We start from the raw sequence: 18,692 nt of genomic DNA, 5'->3' as shown, positions 1-18,692 counted from the left end.
GTTACTGAAGCTTGTGCATTTGTCACGTATTTCTCGTGTCATGGTTTTCATCTCTGTCATTTCGTTTATGACCTTCTCTGCATTAATTAGTCTAGCTGTCAATTCTTCCACTCTTTTTTCAAGATTTTTAGTTTCTTTGCGCTGGGTACGTAATTCCTCCTTTAGCTCTGAGAGGTTTGATGGACTGAAGCCTTCTTCTCTCATCTCATCAAAATCATTCTCTGACCAGCTTTGATCCGTTGCTGGCGATGGGCTGTGCTCCTTTGCAGGAGGAGATGCGCTCTTATTTTTTGAATTTCCAGCTTTTCTGCCCTGCTTTTTCCCCATCTTTGTGGTTTTATCTGTCTCTGGTCTTTGATGATGGTGACGTACTGATGGGGTTTTGATATAGGTGTCCTTCCTGTTTGATAGTTTTCCTTCTGACAGTCAGGACCCTCAGCTATAGGTCTGTTGGAGATTGCTTGAGGTCCACTCCAGACCCTGTTTGCCTGGGTATCAGCAGCAGAGGTTGCAGAAGATAGAATATTGCTGAACAGCGAGTGCACCTGTCTGATTCTTGCTTTGGAAGCTTCCTCTCAGGGGTGTACTCCACCCTGTGAGGTGTGGGGTGTCAGACTGCCCCTAGTGGGGGATGTCTCCCAGTTAGGCTACTCAGGGGTCAGTGACCCACTTGAGCAGGCAGACTGCCCCTTCTCAGATCTCAACCTCCGTGTTGGGAGATCCGCTGCTCTCTTCAAAGCTGTCAGACAGAGTCGTTCGCGTCTGGACAGGCCTCTGCTGCTTTAGCTGAGCCCTGTCCCCAGAGGCGGAGTCTACAGAGACAGGCAGGTTTCCTTGAGCTGCTGTGAGCTCCACCCAGTTCGAGCTTCCCAGAGGCTTTATTTACCTACTTAAGCCTCAGCGATGGCAGGCGCCCCTCCCCCAGCCTCGCTGCTGCCTTGCGGTTAGATTGCCGCAGACTGCTGTGTTAGCAAGGAGGGAGGCTCCGTGGGCGTGGGACCCTCCCGGCCAGGTGTGGGATATAATCTCCAGTGTGCCGGTGTTACAGCGCAGTATTGGGGTGGGAGTTACCCGATTTTCCAGGTGTTGTGTGTCTCAGTTCCCCTGGCTAGGAAAAGGGACTCCCTTCCCCCTCGCGCTTCCCAGGTGAGGCGATGCCTCGCCCTGCTTCAGCTCTCGCTGGTCGGGCTGCAGCAGCTGACCAGCACCGATTGTCCGGCACTCCCGAGTGAGATGACCCCAGTACCTCAGTTGAAAACGCAGAAATCACCGGTCTTCTGTGTCGCTCGCGCTGGGAGATGGAGAGTGAAGCTGTTCCTATTCGGCCATCTTGCTCCGCCCCCCGACAGTCCTCTTCTTCTAACTGCAAGTTGGTCATTTTTCCTGCCATGCTGTGCTGCTTTACCTGAGGATGGAGAAGGAATCCAGGTCTAAATCTCTTTGGGGGAAAGAGTCGCATCAAGAACAATGTTGCCTGGCTCCTGGATTAGAATGCAGATGAAAAGATGCTAAGTAGGGCCATTGCAATGTGATCTTATTTCCTTGGCTCAGTGGCTTCATTCGGTTGGCTCAGGATGCATGAAGGTTTTCCTGGATTGTGTTTCTGGTCTTCCCTGGTTCAAGTTTTCTCCATGACAAAGAACAGTTATTAGCGATGACAATGCTGTTTTCAGTATGGGGAAGCTGCCAGAGAAACAAGAAATTGGTGTTAAAACTCCACTCGGTGTTCTTGGTACCTTTGATCCCAGTGAGTATGCAGTGAGTCTGGGCCATTCTCTAACTGCTTGGGGAGTCCTAGTGCCCTCAGGTTACAAAAGAAATGGGTCGAGACGTGGATGGGCCCTGATCACATATTTTCTCAGGGGATGCTGCCAATATGTGGGCATGTGAGTGACAGTACCTCGTCTTGCCTTTCAGAGCTGCCAACTTCAGGAACTTTACCTTCATCCAGCTGAATGGAGAATTTTCTCGGGGAAAGGGACTTGATGTTGGAGCCCGCTTCTGGAAGGGAAGCAACGTCCTTCTCTTTTTCTGTGATGTTGATATCTACTTCACATCTGAATTCCTCAATACGTGTAGGCTGAATACACAGCCAGGTATGGATCCTCTCTCTGTCACGCTCAGGTGGCAGCACCCAGCCCTCTCGGGCCCATGTGTCGTCGCCTTCATGGGTCAGTCACTCCGATGTCCTGCTTCTGAATTAGTCTGTTCTACTCCTACCCCAATAGGAAAGAAAAGGAAAACCATCTGTATTAGTCCGTTCTCACGCTGCTAATAAAGACACACCCAAGACTAGGTAATTCATAAAGGAAAGAGGTTTAATGGACTCATAGTTCTACATGGCTGGGGAGTCCTCACAATCATGGCGGAAGGTGAAGAAGGAGCAAAGGGAAGTCTGTCATAGCGGCAGGCAAGAGAGCGTGTGCAGGGGAACTCCCATGTATAAAACCATCAAATTTCTTGAGACTTACTTACTATCAGGAGAATAGCATCGGAAACTCCACCCCCATCATTTGGTTACCTCCCACCAGGTCCCTCCCAGGACATCTGGGGATTATGGGAGCCACAATTCAAGATGAGATTTGGGTGGGGACGCAGCCAAACCATGTCACCATCTGGTTTGAGTTCTCCTTTGAGGCCACATCATAGGCCTGTCAGTCACCGTAATTCTGGGACTCTTCCCATGTTCATGTCCATAACCCCTCTTCCATCTGCAACTGGGAGGTCGGCTTTCATGAACGTTCCCAGGAGAAAGTGAGGTGGGGAGGATGTGGACCTGGAAAACTGCCCACCCCTAAAGAGAAAGGAGTACCTGAGGGCGGTTACCTAGGCTGGAAGAGCTATTTGCACAAAGAACCCACAGTACTAACAACTTTCACAGACTCCACTCATAGGCAAGGCTGCTACTGAGCTGATGAACACTGGCACGGCCATGCCGGTTGCTGAAATACAGAACTACTTCTGTGTAAATTGATAAAGAGCTACCACCCTGGACACTCTAATTCTAGTCCAACTGCCCAAAGTCACCCTGACCCAAAGTCCACCGTTTAAGATGACTCCATGAGCCAGCAAGTAAAGGCTTAATGTTTGGTGGGGTGGGGGGCTCCGGGACTCTCTTTCAGCACCCCCTCCCAAGACATGATGCCCAGTGCCTGGTCATGGACTGTCAGTATTTCAAATATCATTCCTGCGCTGGGAGATCAGAAATACTTGCAGATCTGACTGTCTGGTCTGCTTAGTACTGTACTTCTAAAACCCATGTTAGAGCTGAGTCAAGGGAAAAGGAAAAGTGGGTGCAGGCGGGCGCGGTGGCTCGCGCCTGTAATCCTAGCACTTTGGGAGGCGGAGGCGGGTGGATCTTTTGAGATCAGGAATTTGAGACCAGCCTGACCAACATGGTGAAACCCCATCTCTACTAAAATAAAAAGTTAGCCGGGTGTGGTGGTGGGTGCCTGTAATCTCAGCTTCTCAGGAGGCTGAGGCAGGAGAATCACTTGAACCCAGGAGGCAGAGGTTGCAGTGAGCCAAGATTGCAGCACTGTATTGTAGCCTGGGTGACAAGAGTGGGACCGCCTCTCTAAAAAAAAAAAAAAAAAATGTGGGTGCAAATATCTGGGGTGTTTCCGAGGGCCAAATGTCAAGGAACAAACCTACTACTTGGATCTGTCACTTTAAGTGAATGTTTGTTTTCTGGTTTGCAGGGAAGAAGGTATTTTATCCAGTTCTTTTCAGCCAGTACAATCCTGGCATAATATATGGCCACCATGATGCAGTCCCTCCCTTAGAGCAGCAGCTGGTGAGTAATTACCCTGCAGATGCCTCTGTGTGGCTCTGTTTAGTGTCTGTCATTACCAGGGGCACCTGACCATGAGCAAAGGTGAGTGGAAATCTGTGCAATGATTCCCTTAGTAGTTTTTAAGTTCGGCAGATGTGCTAGCCTCTGCTCCTGGCGCCTCGTTGATTAAAGGTGCTTGCAATATTTAAAGCGGAAAATAAATGGAAGCAGTACTTTACAGAAAGGTAATTTCACACCTTCATAGTTTCCATCAATGGTTTTTGGAAACTAGTATTGTTGCATTATGGATGCAGTACAGTGTCTCTTGATTTTTGCAAAATCCTACAGAGTAACAAAGGTGAGATTTATGTTCCCATTTGACAGAAATCAGAAAGGGGTGGCTCACCCCAGAGAGGGTCAGAGCAATTCCCTGGATCTGGCAGGCAAATAAGGTCTTTGTGAATTTGAAGTGGAAATTCCCAGTGCCCTTCCCATTGGTGCCACCGTTCCCACACATCACAGTGCCTGGGTGGACATTGGCATTAAAAGTATCACTGGGAAGATGGCTCACAAAGGGATATTGGAAGCACTTCTCCGCTAAGATCCTGGCTGCACAGGTGATGGATAGTGGATGCACAAGGCCCCCAAGGGTCCCAGTAGGCTGAGGTGTCTCTGTTGTCACAAGCAGTTAGTCCACTTTGCAGAGAAGCAGTGCAGGCAGCAGGAGGAAAGGCAAGCCAGAAGAGGATCTCTGTGTTGCGTGGGCATGGCCCCCATGGATGGAATTTCCCGGTACTGTTGGCAGCATTGGCAGAAAGGGAAAAGATGCTTCTCCCACCTCAAGCTAGGCTGTGATCTTTTCCTGCAGGGAGATGAGCCAGGTTTGTCTGAAGCTGTGTTCCAGCTCAGGCTGTATCTCATGGTGGCCTTCCCATCTGAGGGATGTCTCTTATTCCTTTCTGTGGGCAGCTCTGCCTCTTGCTAAGGCAAAGCCATGCTTCTTTCCATTGAGGACCCCTTAGTATGGAGGAAGGATATCTGCTGTGGGAACCTGAAGACACGATAGCACCAGGCCTCAGATGCTTCCATGCAATGGGAGGGGAGACTGATTTCCATCCAAAATGCTTGTTCTGTGAAATTCTTTGAGGATTGACTGTGTGTGTAAGCTTCCAGAAATAGCAAAACCTGTTCTTTCCAGCCCCATCCTGTGCCTTTCATCCTCTACCCCCCAGTGAACCTCTGGCAGCTGATATTATATTTTCCAGAAAGTTTCAACTTTGGGGCCCTCAGGTTGGACAACGTTCATGTCTTATATCCTAGCATGGCTTCATTTTGGGCTGCACCAGGTTTACTAATAACACAGTTCACTTTTCCCCTAGTGGAACTGTAGTACCACAGACACACTGTGTATCTGTTTTTGTACTGTGTCTACATCTGCGCTTTATACATAAAAACAGTAAGAGTTTTTCACGTCTTAAGAATCAGTTTTCAGCCGGGTTTGGTGGCTCACGCCTTTAATTCCCAGCACTTTGGAAGGCCAAGATGGGCAGATCACTTGATGCAAGGAGTTTGAGACCAGTGTGGCCAATGTGTCAAAACCCATCTCTGCTAAAAAATAAAAAATAAAAAATTAGGCGGGCATCGTGGCACACACCTGTAGTCCCAGGTACTAGGCAGGCTGAAAATTGCTTGAGCCTGGGAGGCAGAGGCTGTATTGAGCTGAGATCACGCTACTGCACTCCATCCTGGGTGATGGAATGAGACCCTGTCTCAAAGAAAATAGTTTTCATCTATAGTCATGTGTTACTTAACAGTGGAGATATGTCGTGAGAGATGTATCGTCAAGTAATTCCGTCATTGTTCAAACATCATACAGCACACTTATGCAAACCTACATAGCATAGCCAACTACACACCTAGGCTGTATGGTACAGGCTATTGCTCCTCGATTACAAACCTGTACAGCATGTGACTGTCCTGAATACTACAGGCAACAGAAGCACAGTGATATTCTGTATCTAAACATAGAAAAGGCACAGGAAAAATATGGTGTAAAAGATTTTAAAAATGGTTGCCATGAATGGAGCTTGTAATACAGGAGTAGAATTTGCTCTGGATGAGTCAGTGAGTGGATGGTGATTGAATGTGAAGGCCTGCGACTGTCCACTACTGTGGACTTTATAACCACTGTAGACTCAGGTGACACTAAGTTTATTTTTTAAGTTTTCCTTGGCCAGGTGTGGTGGCTCACACCTGTAGTCCCAGCACTTTGGGAGGCTGAAGCAGGTGAATCATGAGGTCAGGAGTTCGAGACCAGCCTGGCCAACATGGTGAAACCCCATCTCTACTAAGAATACAAAAATTAGCTGGGCATGGTGGTGTGCACCTGTAATTCCAATTACTCCACAGGCTGAGGCAGGAGAATCGCTTAAACCTGGGAGGCAGAGGTTGCAGTCAGCCAAGATTATGCCACTGCACTCCAGCCTGGGCAACAGAGCAAGACTCTCTCTCAGGAAAAAAAAAAAAAAAAGAAAGTTTTCCTTTCTTTAATAATAAGTTAACCTTGGCTTCCTAGATGATCAGCATCTTATATGCAGCCTGTTGTTGATAGAAATGTCGTTATGCAGCACACAAGTTACACTTACAAGAAAATGTTTTTAAATCTTTTACACCGTATTTTTCTTGTGCTTTTTCTGTGTTCATCTACACAGATACCTTTGTGTTACAATTGCCTATACTTACAGTCAAGGGTTAAGAAGCATATATCACCCTCATTGACACAGGGGCTTCTTGTTTCCTTTCCCAGAGTTCTAAGCTTCTAATTGGATTGGAAGGGAAACAGGATACAGGATTTATTTTCTTTCAGCCAATCAAAGTTAAAATTCCTTTGGTTTTAAGTAATGTGTTGTTCTGCATTTGACCTAGAATGTGATTCATATTTCCACTTCAAACTCATAAAGACCTTATTTGCTTGCAAGGAATTGTTTTCGTGTTACAATCCAACGGTTTTTTTCCTTGTTTTATTATTCCTGCAGAGGAGGAGTTGTGAAGGGAATTAGAGGCACAGCACAGTTAGGCAAGTTTCTCGCCTCCTCAGAATTAGTGGTCAAAGCAGAAACCACTCAGATTCCCTGTGTCCATGGCCAGAGGCTGTGAATTATCCTGCAGCCCCTGACATTTACTTCCAAATGCAATTTTGACCTTTCCTGGACCACAGAGGTCTGATATTTTAGAGTTCAGTATTTATGACTGTTTAGTTTGGTGACACAGCAGTTCTTCTCTTTGAGATGGAGGAATGACTCTTCCCAAAAGAAGAGTAGGATTATGTTTTTTACTGGACAAACCAGTTCTCGAGCACTCACTGCCTACAGAGGACTGGCCTAGGTGCCAGTGGAGTAGTCAGAAAAAATGAAACACTTTCATTTACTTGGAAGTAATTTGTGAGAGTGTTTCGCTCACTTTCTTCTTTTTATAGAGGTGGACTGGCTTGTTCAGGATTGCACAGCTTACTAGTGGCAGAGCTCAGGGCAAAAATCGGGATTTCCTTCTATCAGTACAGAGGAAAAAGATTTGCTTAGGATCTAGATGAGAACTGATGTATGAAGGAAAAATCTTGAGAAAAATTCCAAAGGAGAACATAAAACTGTAGTAAGTAATAGAATGGGCTAGGCATGGTGGATCACGCCTGTAATTCCCACCCTTTGGGAGTCTGAGGCAGGCGGGTCACGAGGTCACGAGATCAAGACCATCCTGGCTAACACAGTGAAACCCCATCTCTACTACAAAAAATTAGCCGGGCGTGATGGTGGGCGCCTGTAGTCCCAGCTACTCGGGAGGCTGAGGCAGAAGAATGGAGTGCGCCCGGGAGGCGGAGCTTGCAGTGAACGGAGATGGTGCCACTGCACTCCAGCCTGGGTGACAGAGCAAGTCTCCGTTAAAAAAAAAAAGAAAGTAATAGAATGAAGTTGGATTATGTAGGTGGCGAGAATGTGTAAAATTAAAAGTAATGGTTGGAGACAGATCAATTAGTAATGACTTTCTACTAAGGGTATGGGTTGACTCAGTCTTGGAAGAGATTCTACCTATATATTAATTATTACATCCTTGATAGCCTTATTGGAATACATCAGTATCAAAGGTGAAGGGAGAACAGAGATACACAGTGCTGCTCTAAGGAAAGTTACTTTTGCAAACAAAAGACAATCTTTACTAGCAGCCTTTGAAATACGATCACATTAGTCACTGTATGTTATTCCTTCTCGTGACTGTTGCCACTGTCATTTGATAGTGTTTTGCCTTCAGACAAAAGCAAGAAACCACATTTATGATTGTGTGTGTGTGTGTGTGTGTGTGTGTGTGTGTGTGTCTGCATGCATTTCGATTACTGTTTTTTTCCCTCTAAGTATCAACCATTAGTAATACATATTAAGTGAAACTATGGGATTTTATAGTAATATTTAAATTTTTTAGTTTAAACCATGAGATAAAACTTGCTAGTGCTTTAATGTAGAAACCATTTGCTGAGAAAGGAATAACTATAATTTAGACAAACATTAACTTTAGATGTTTCACATTCCTGGTTCAAGCTTTGCCAGTTCCTGTTTAGGTCACCACAGGAGCCTCCTACCACTACTATCTTTGGCCTCCTTCCCTCCCCTAGGCTCCAGTTTTTTGTTCACCTTCTGCCAGAGATAGGTTTCTGAATCACAGATTCATTCAGTTTGTAGAAATCTTTTTTGGCACAGAGCCAGAGGTGTGCTGGTAAATATTTAATAACCTGCTCTCTGAAAAGAGGGTGCGGGGGAAAGACCTGATTTATAGCATTTGCCAATTGCCATGGTGTAAATACTCCCACCATGGGTTATTTCAGGCTACCAGCATGACGTCACTGAACACAGGGTTGGGAAGAGATTTGCGCAATCCTTGTGAGCTGGTGCAACTTTGCTCCAGCTCAGCACTGCAAGCCCTGAGTCCTTGTTGAGATTCGTTGTCCTCTACAGACCAACTCTTAAATGGACGCAGAGAAAATATCTGTAAACCCCAGAACCTGGCACATGGTACCAGCTCCATAGTCACCTACCCAGTCCTGTTGCCAGGTGAGCACACCTGCTCAGTCTCCCTGACTGTCAACGCTCCTCAAGGCCACCTCCTAACCATTTCTAATGCCCATGGCATCCAATGCACACATCTTGGTCTGCCATGCAGACTTACCCATCAGTTAAATCTGATGACTTTGTGATACTGCTCAGTGTGCGCAAAGTGTGCTGGCTTCTGTCCTTCACCTCCCTCTGGTCACACCCTTGACCTCTCCACCTCCCTTCGGAAAGTATTTTACCACTGCAGTTCAGTTGAAACCTTTATGTAAATTGCCGAATGAGCATGGCACATCCTGTGCATCCTTGCTTTCTGTTTTTATTTATTCAAGAAACATACACCCGCCGAATACCAAAATTAGTATGAACAGAGGCCATTTATGGAACCTTTCCAGAATCCAGCCCCGTGCCCACATTATCTCGTGTAATACTCAATAGGGGGAAGAGGTGCTGATATTCTCATTTCACAGATGGGGAATTGAGAGCCAGATGCCCACAGCGGCTAAGTGGCAGGGGTGGGACACGAGTGCCACGCCATGTGACTGCACCTGGGCTGAGGATGCTGGGCAACAGGGGTACATCCTTTGCCCTCAAAGCGCTTCAGGAGGGCAACAAGAGCATCTAGTTTTAGATGATAGGTGCCTGGAAATGGCAGGACCTGGTTGACTCCTCGTCCAGTATGATTCCCTTAGAAGACACAATGTGTTTTCTATGCATACCCCTAGAAAAGACTTACAGCAAATTGTGAATAAGTGCAAATACATCTGGGAGGAGATGGCTTTTGAGTCTGTTCTTAAATGAGTCTTTTAAAGCTGTGGCTCTAGGATACCTTATTTCTCAAGACATGGAACTGTCCCTGGAGTCTTAGAATTGTTCTGAGCGTGGCAGCATTGGCTGAGTGATCTTGGGCAAGTCATTCTGCCTTCATACCAAGAGGCCACAAGAAGAAGGCATGCAGCCCTCCTGGCACCCTCTGCAGCATCATCACTGACTCCTCAGGGTCCAGATAATAAAGAATGGAAAGCCCAGGCAGGGTTGGACAGCTCGCTACTGCAGAGCTCAGGGCACAATCGGGATTTCCTTCTATCAGTACAGAGGACACCAGCCTGGACACAGATATCGTCATAGCTCAGGGAGTCTGCTCCTCCCAGGCTAGAAACCTCTATGTAATTGACATGGCCCGGTGCGAGATGAAAATGTGAGCCCCTGTTCAAAAAGTATTACGAATTTCACGACAGTGACAGCCGGCCTTGGGGCTTTCCATGTGTAGGGGCCCTGTGCAACTGCATGGGTCGCTTTCGTGTAAGCTGGCCATGCTCGCGGGCATTGCTGTGAATGCAAGGTAGGCCAGGCACTGCCTCAGTGCTGGGGAGACTCTCTGATTGAGAGGAGGCACTCTGCCTGAGCAATTGCTATTTATTTTGTTTTAGGGTCCAGATTGCTTCATGGGCAGGTGGCCAAGTCGGCACCATTAAACCAGACAGGCTCTGACTGCGGCCCCAGCTCACATGCAGCTGCAGGGCGGCTGCCTTCCCACATCTTTGGAGAGAGATGCTGATTTGTGCTTTGGTGTTTGGTCCTAATAGAAAATAATCATCCTTGTCACATGAATCACCCACAGAGCTGTGGCTCTGGAAACTTCCTGTGAGAGAGCAGGACTGACAACTGTCCTTTTGTGGTGTATTCAAGCCCTGCAGTGCTCTGCTGGGATCTCAGGTGGGTAGGGAGCGGGTGCTGCACAGAGGGTTGAGAGGAGGCCAGCTATCAGAGGACATTTTAGAAAATGAGGATAGCAGGCTAGGTGCGGTGGCTCATGCCTGTAATCCTAGCACTTTAGGAGGCTGAGGTAGGTGGATCACCTGAGGTCAGAAGTTCGAGACCAGCCTGGCCAACATGGCAAAACCCCTTCTTTACTAAAAATATAAAAAATGTAGCCAGGCATGGTGGTGCGTGCCTGTAATCCCAGCTACTTGGGAGGCTGAGACACGAGAACTGCTTGAACCCAGGAGGCAGAGGTTGCAGTGAGCCAAGGTCGCACCACTGCACTCCAGCCTGGGCAACAGAGCAAGACTCCATCTCAGAAAGTAAATAAATATATAAATAAATGAGGATAGCACTTGAAAACAGATCAGTGAAATCCAGAACAGGAGATGTTTTTTTCTTTTAAAGTCTCCTCTTTATCTTAGGGTTCCTTCCTTGTCTGTTGTAGCCGACATCATTGGTGCCTCACTTGTCAATGCTCGAACAGAACAGTGGAGCTTTTCACAACTTGCAGCAAGGTTTCTAAGAAGTCACACACTCCACCTTAGATCCCAGGCAGGTGAAAACATTTTTGTCTCTTGGTCCAGAGCCACAGAATTCTGAGAAGTTCTCACCATTGCATTTCCCAGGCCTTTGCTGAGCCACTTGCTGGCGAGCATCTTGCAGCGTGTCTGTTTCCACTGGCTTGGAACCATCTCTGCCCTAGGACTGCTCTTGATTCATTCATTGAGGAAGTATTTACTGAGTACTTGCTGTGTGCTGGACATTGTTCTGGGTGCTGGAGATGCAGCCGTGAACAAGAACAAGTCCTGAGCTTACATTCACCAGGGCTGGTGACTGAAGCAGTCAGCAAACAGAGAAGCAGGTGCATCAACAGGATCATTTCAGAAGCCAGAATTGTTACAGAGAAAATAAACCAGGGTGACAGTGCAGCAAGGGGCATTAGGGTGGCAGGTGCATAACACGGGCCAGGAGGGTCAGGACGACCACTCTGACTAGTGACATTGGAGCACAGCTTAGTGGTGAGTGGGGAAAGGGTGACCCAGGCAGGGGGGACTGCAAGTGTCTGGCCTTGGAGACCTGTGAGCATGGGGAATCCAAGGGCGGGGGTGAGCTAGGGAATGGGCCTTATATAGGGCAGAAGGATAAGAAGAAATGAGATGGCTGAGGATTAGGGAACCTTGCGTGCAGGGCTTTATGTGGGAACATGATGTAATCGGATGTGCACTTGAGGGCACACACTCCTGCCAGACTGCCATTGAGGGCGTCCTTCCAGTTAGCGACCCAGCACAGCTGTGGGTGGTGGAACCTCGATGAAGGGAACTCCGTCTTGCCCTGAAATTACATGCTGTGGGCATGACCAAATGGGTTTCCACAAAGGGCTAAATTTCAACAAGCTGTTCAGATAGTGGCTTTCTGTGGCTTGCCAGCTTCCAAACCGACTTTAATAAATGTTTACCCAGCTCACTCCCCAGCTCATAAGCCAGATTGCCTCCATCACGCTGTTCCCATGTGAGGGTCACCCTTCACCTTGTTCAACCTTGAAAGGCCCTACATCAGTGCAGCCCAGAGTCCCTGGATGCCTCCGTCTTGTCTTCCTTCCCAAGGCTTGGCCAGTTGTCTTTCGTGTTTGGAGCATTCCTCTTTAAATTCCATGTGTACCCCAGCCAAATATTTGAAGATTGGATACTGGCACTTCTCTTTGACTCCATTTTTATCCCTAAGCTTAGGGAACTTGTCTAGGTTGCCAGCAGAAGGAATATTAGTCCATCTGCTGCAACAGAAACCGTGTACCTGGTAAGGCGGGGATGGAACAAAGTCCAGTTTTTAAAAAATTACTCCTTGGAGACTTCTCCAGACTTTCATGCCTTGCAAAATCTTTCCAGTTGATACTAATGAAATTGTCTTGTCATTTGGGAGATGCTGTATAACGGTCCTGTATTCTGAAGTAGAACTGGACAATACTTGCTGGGGACAACTTTAACCAACAGAACCTCTCTTGGTCCTTACTTTCTTTGGGCAGTCCTGATGCTTGCAGGAGAGGGTGGCAGCAGGTCCCCATTCCCTGTGGAATGTAAGTGACATCGTAGAAGTGACATCTACCTGTAGATTGTAGTGAAAGTAAGAGTTTCATACTTTACAAAATTAAAGAACGTTTAAGATTCATCAGCCCTTCTGCAAGCCATTTATCGAATATAATTAGCCTGTGGTGAAACTTCAGGAAGAGGGAAGATGTGATAAACACTTGATGTGAAAGCTGAAAGACACCTAAGGGATGAGTGAGCTCAACCCCCACGTTTTATAAGGAAAAAAAAAGTAGATACATGAAGAAGTGAAGGAGCCTGCCTGAAATGAAAAAAAAAAGCCAGTCAGTGGTCACATTGGGCTAAGACGCTGATGCTTCTCCTCCATCACGTACCGTTTTTAATTAGCGATGAACAGAACCAGATGTCCCCAACAAAAACTACGGAAATCCAAATAGGGAAGGAGGAACCTGCTGCCGCCCTGTCTGCCTTTCCCCAGAGGACGGGATGTGGGGATGTCCTTTCATCACATCATGGGATCATTTTCATCCCATGTTAACTGCAAGAATGAATTATGTAAAACAACTAAGATCTCAAAACTGTTCCCAGAGTTCTCTCAGCTGAATATGTGTGTGTGTATATGTGTGTGTATGTGTATATATATATATATATATGTGTGTGTGTGTCTATATATATATATATTTATATATATATATATTTACACATGCAGTTTTAAAAAGCCTTGCTGTTTCAGCAAATATATTGGAAATTTACTTGCAGAGTAAGAGACTGGGCAGTGCCTGGATGGCCTCTCCACAGCCCTGCAGGCTGGCACCACGGTAGATGCTTTTGGGAGCAGTTTGGTTTTAAAATAGCGTGAAGATGAATGGACGGAGTCTTTCTTCAGAACCTGGACTTCTAGTGCCTTTTCCTCAGCAAGCGAGAGTTAGCAGAGTTGGAGAGCTGGTAACATACTGAAGTCTCTCAGATACTTCTTGTTATTCCCCGAGGGAGTCCTGTGTGTGGACTGTGCCAGGGCAGCTGAATTCCGAGTTGTTCTCTATCCCTTTTCTCAACTTCCTGAGCCCTTTGCTGGCTTGCTGCCCAGGCTTGTGTGAGGGGCCCAAGCCTCCAGTTTTCGCTGGCACGGGTGTGGGGCCAGGCACGTAGGTGGCTTTTCCACGGCACTGCTCAAAAACTGGCTCTCCCAGTTTGTTTTTGATTGTGTGTGTGTGTGTGTGTTTTCATAAGTATGCCCTAGAAACATTCCAGCCACAGGTGCCAAAAATCACAAGGCCTTGTTTTGGGACTGGTGTGTGCACTGTATTCCCGACTGACTGCAAGGACTCAAATCCATCTGTGTGTTTCCTGCGCCAGTTGAGGCTGTTTATCAGTGATGGGATGAGCCACCCTCCACGGTGGCTCACAGGAGTTTTTGAACATTCTATTTTTGTCCACCCTAAACTTTGCCCTCAAATGACAGTGCTTTTCTTGCAGGTCATAAAGAAGGAAACTGGATTTTGGAGAGACTTTGGATTTGGGATGACGTGTCAGTATCGGTCGGACTTCATCAATATAGGTAGGACAAATCTGCATCTCTACTGCCACCCAGAGGCCACTGGCCTGTGCAGACCTTAAAGGAATCAAGTCAGGTTTCCAAGGAGTCTGGTGGGGAAGGTGGTTCCATTGCCTTAAAATAAAATTTAAAAATGCTATTCCAGATTAGGTGTGGTGGCTCACACTTATAATCCTGGTGCTTTGGGAGGCTGGAGGAGGGAGGATCACTTGAGGCCAGGAATTCAAGACTAATGTGGACAACATAGCAGTTCTCCTAAAGAGAATCACTGCAAAAAAAAAAAAAAAAAAAAAAAAATCAAATGCTGTTCCTCATGTCATACATAGACTCAGGGCTGGACCAAGACGGGGCTTGGTAGTGGGCGACATTTTAGCCCCTGTAATCTCCACTAGCACCTCTCAGTCACCCCAAATAAGACACACAATCTGAGATTAAAGGATGCTTGTTGCATCCAGGCAGCTTTGCAGCAAGTCTTCCACTGCCTTCTCCCAGGAGGGTCCTGGCTACTCTGCCGTCTCCTGTAGAACATCCTAAGCCTCCCAGTAAGGGTATGAGGGAAATAGGGGAATTGGAGGAAAACTCATACTCGAAAAGACCCAAATTTCTATCTGCTAACCTTTAAGCTGTGACTGAATGTGCCGTTGCTGTCAATACACACACACACATACAATTCATATACACAAATGTCCACATATGCACACAGTTCATACACAAGTAGGCACATGCACACACACTCATACATGCACATGCACATGCCTGTGGGTTTCTAGGGCACAGAGAGGAAAGGCCCTTGGGATCCAGGTGAGGAGACCAAGCCTGTCAAAGGCAAAGAGACCCTCCCAGGCCTCAGAGCAGGTGAGAGGCAGAGTCAGGATGAGAATAGAGGCCTCCTTTCCCCTGGGAAATGCCACCCCACCTTCCCATAGTGATACTGACTCTTGGATCTTGGAAGGGATAGAGTTGCAGGTTATGCATGACCTGGGTATGAATGAACAGTCCAGAACCCTTGATCTCAGGTGCAGGGGCTCAGACTGGACCCAGAGCTAGGATGGAGTCAGGGGGACCCTGCCCTCAGGGTGGCATGGAATGTCCCGTCTCCAGGCCACTCACGAGCTGCTGGTCTCGCTGGCTTCTAGGCAACTCCCCCTCAGGTCCAAGGCCTAAAGCTACTCATTTTAAAATCGGGGATGAGGGGTAGCCCCAGGATTGTTTTGTTCGGAGATGATGTGAACTACAAGGAGTACAGAACCCCCAAGGAAATCAACAAGTTAAAGATGAAAAAAAAAAATGTTGAAGTCAAGTCTTGTTGGAAGGAGCAGAGCACCCGGGATGCCGGTCTGGGTGGTGGGTGCCCTGCAGACACTCAGCAACTAACGGCAGGCGTTCTTGGACATCTCTGAGAGAAATATTCCTTAAATGGTTATGTGCAAATCAGCTTTCCAAAATGGACATTTAAAATTTTTTCTAGGCTGAATGTGGTGGCTCAGGCCTGTAATCCCAGCACTGTGAGAGGCTGAGGCGGGCGAATCATGAGGTCAGGAGTTCGAGACCAGCCTGGCCAATATGGTGAAATCCCATCTCTACTAAAAATACAAAAATTAGCCAGGTGTGGTGGTGGGTGCCTATAGTCCCAGCTACTCAGAAGGCTGAGGCAGAAGAATCTCTTGAACCCGGGAGGCAGAGGTTGCAGTGGACTGAGATCGTGCCACTGCATTCCAGCCTGGGTAACAGAGCGAGACTCTATCTCAAAACAACAACAACAAAAAAAGACAAAAATTAGCTGGGCATGGTGGTGCATGCCTATAGTCTCAGCTACTCGGGAGGCTGAGACAGGAGAATTGCTTGAACCCAGGCGGTAGAGGTTGCAGTAAGCTGAGATCGTGCCACTGTACTCCAGCCGAGGTGACAGAGTGAGACTCTGTCTAAAAATAAACATTTTGCTGAAGATTTTCATTTCAAGAAATTCTGTTTCCTTGCTCTTTGCATAGGGAAAGATTATTTTGTGTTGATGCATATATTTATCAAATTTGGATTTAGAATATACTGGATTCTCCTGAAGACAGATGTAGCTAAAAGTGGGCACAGCAGGCTGAGAAGGGTGCCATTCTCAGTAAGCCATTGCCATGACCTCAGGAACTTTGAGTCACAGTTAGACTCTATGCTTTGCAGTTTTTGACTTACTTTCAAGTTTACTTGTGCACCTTGTATTGATAAAGTTATAATAACGATGATAATAAATCAGTTGCGGTTAACCAGGCACCACCTTTATTTGTCTTAATTTGTTATGACACCTGCCTTCATTTAAGCATAAAGAACCAAAAATCAAGAGAGGTTAAATGGCGGCTTCTAAGGGAACCAGGACACGAATTCTGGATGGCTGATTCAAAATCACATACTGTTCTTTGCCTGCCCACCATGGAGGGGTCACAGTCACTCGGACACACAGCCCATGGGTGATTTGGTTGTAAGCTTCCCTGGGCCTGAGCCCCCTTTGGGGTTCCAGTGATGGCCTTGATCAGGGCAGCACAGCTTGGGGTGTGCAGGAACCAAAGCTGCAGGAGAAGGTGTGAGAAAAGGTGTTGAGAATCACTTCACTGTTTCTCATGAGGGTGAAGTCCCTCCTTCTAGGTGAGGAGGGAACAAGGACCAGAAGAGGCCAAGGCTTCGTTGGTTCCATTTGGGACCTGGTGGGGTATAGGTTAAGAAAAGGTGTGAGGCATCTCAGTTTACCAAAGCGAGACTTCAGCAGACCATTACTGGCTTTATGAAGGAGTTCATTACACAGTGACATGAGATTTTTCTTTGAGTAGAACTTCAGGACTGACTGTGAGGCCAGCCCTTTAAGATGACTGATTTCACCAGCCTATGATGGAATCCCATGCGGCTTTCAGGACCCCTGCAGCCTATGAAATGAATAGTGCTTTGGTGGGATGTGACTTCTTCACGCTGAGACCCTCTTACACTCCGTCGCACTGCAAGCCCCTCGTTTCTTCTCTGTTTGCGATGGCGGAGAAGGCCACATCTTAACAGAAGCACAAGAATTTGCATTCAGAGGTTCCAAGCTGAGAAGTGGGGATGATGTAGAAGCTTTTTTTTTTTTTTTTTTCTTTAACAAAACCTCTATTTTTAATTGTTATGGGTACATAATAGTATTTATGGGGGTAGTGCAACGTTTTGATACAGGCATACAACGTGTAATCATCACATCAGGGTCATGGAGGTACCCATCATCTCAAACATTTATCATATTTATCCCTCTTCTCGTTATTTTTAAATATACAATAAATTGTTAACAATAGCTAATTCATAATCATAATAAGTCATCTTATTGTGCTACCGAATACTAGATCTTATTTTTGTACCTATTAACCACAAGGTTGGGGCTATTGATGAGCATGGCTGATAACTCTCGAGTGCAGGCAAACGCTTGGAATTTTGTTGGAGGTCCTGTCATCTCAAGAAGTTGGTGCTGTCCGCCATGAAAGCCGTCTTTTTTGGGAAATTCCCAGGGCCTCTGACCCAGGTGGACACTCTCATACCTTGAGGGGGTGGTGGTGAAGCACCCATCCCCCCAGTCATGTCTTAATGAAACGTTTGTGCTTGTTGCAACTCCGGGAAGCAAAACAGACCAGTGCAGTGTGATTGAACAGTGTGTTCTCTCCCGACAGGTGGGTTTGATCTGGACATCAAAGGCTGGGGCGGAGAGGATGTGCACCTCTATCGCAAATATCTCCACAGCAACCTCATAGTGGTGCGGACGCCCGTGCGAGGACTCTTCCACCTCTGGCATGAGAAGCGCTGCGTGGACGAGCTGAGCCCTGAGCAGTACAAGATGTGCATGCAGTCCAAGGCCATGAACGAGGCGTCCCACGGCCAGCTGGGCATGCTGGTGTTCAGGCACGAGATAGAGGCTCACCTTCGCAAACAGAAACAGAAGACAAGTGGCAAAAAAACATGAACTCCCAGAGATGGATGGTAGGAGACACCTTCTCTTTCCTTTTGCAGTTACTGAAAGTGGCTGCAACAAAGAAAAGACTTCCATAAAGGACGACAAAAGAACTGGACCCGTGGGTCAGAGACGAGAGAGCCTCCGATTTCTCTCTGGCTTTTTATAACAGAAATCAAAATCTCCACTTTGCCTGCAAAACTAGCCCAGCAGCACCCTGTGTCTGACAAAGGCAGAATGCTTGTGAGATTATAAGCCTAACGGTGTGGAGGTTTTGATGGTGTTTACAACAAACTGAGACCTATTGTTTTGTGTGCTCACTGAAATATTCATGATTTAAGAGCAGTGTTGTAAAAAGTTCATTAGCATGAAAGGCAAGCATATTTCTCCTCATAGGAATGAGCCTATCAGCAGGGCTCTTGTTTCTAGCAGTGCTAAAATATCAGAAGGCAGAAGAGGAGATATGCTTATTATGATCCTAGTGAGTACATTAAGCAAAATCAAATGGACCAGAAAA

General features: G+C 46.8%; 1 protein-coding gene across 2 annotated transcripts in view; it reads left to right on the top strand.

Annotated features, from left to right (window-relative positions):
- CSGALNACT1 (chondroitin sulfate N-acetylgalactosaminyltransferase 1) overlaps nucleotides 1-18,692 on the top strand; it is a 118,794-nt gene extending 100,102 nt beyond the window's left edge. For both annotated transcript variants that reach the window (XM_023216638.1, XM_023216637.1), the window contains exons 5-8: nucleotides 1,918-2,096; nucleotides 3,702-3,796; nucleotides 14,151-14,232; nucleotides 17,898-18,692. In XM_023216638.1, the coding sequence (XP_023072406.1) occupies nucleotides 1,918-2,096; nucleotides 3,702-3,796; nucleotides 14,151-14,232; nucleotides 17,898-18,187 (646 nt within the window). In that variant the 3' untranslated portion in view covers nucleotides 18,188-18,692. The remainder of the gene's footprint in view (nucleotides 1-1,917; nucleotides 2,097-3,701; nucleotides 3,797-14,150; nucleotides 14,233-17,897) is intronic.

This window comes from Piliocolobus tephrosceles, chromosome 7, assembly GCF_002776525.5.
Source record: "Piliocolobus tephrosceles isolate RC106 chromosome 7, ASM277652v3, whole genome shotgun sequence".
In the NCBI taxonomy this organism is placed as follows: Eukaryota; Metazoa; Chordata; class Mammalia; order Primates; family Cercopithecidae; genus Piliocolobus; species Piliocolobus tephrosceles.
This window is presented reverse-complemented; position numbering and strand designations above follow the sequence as displayed.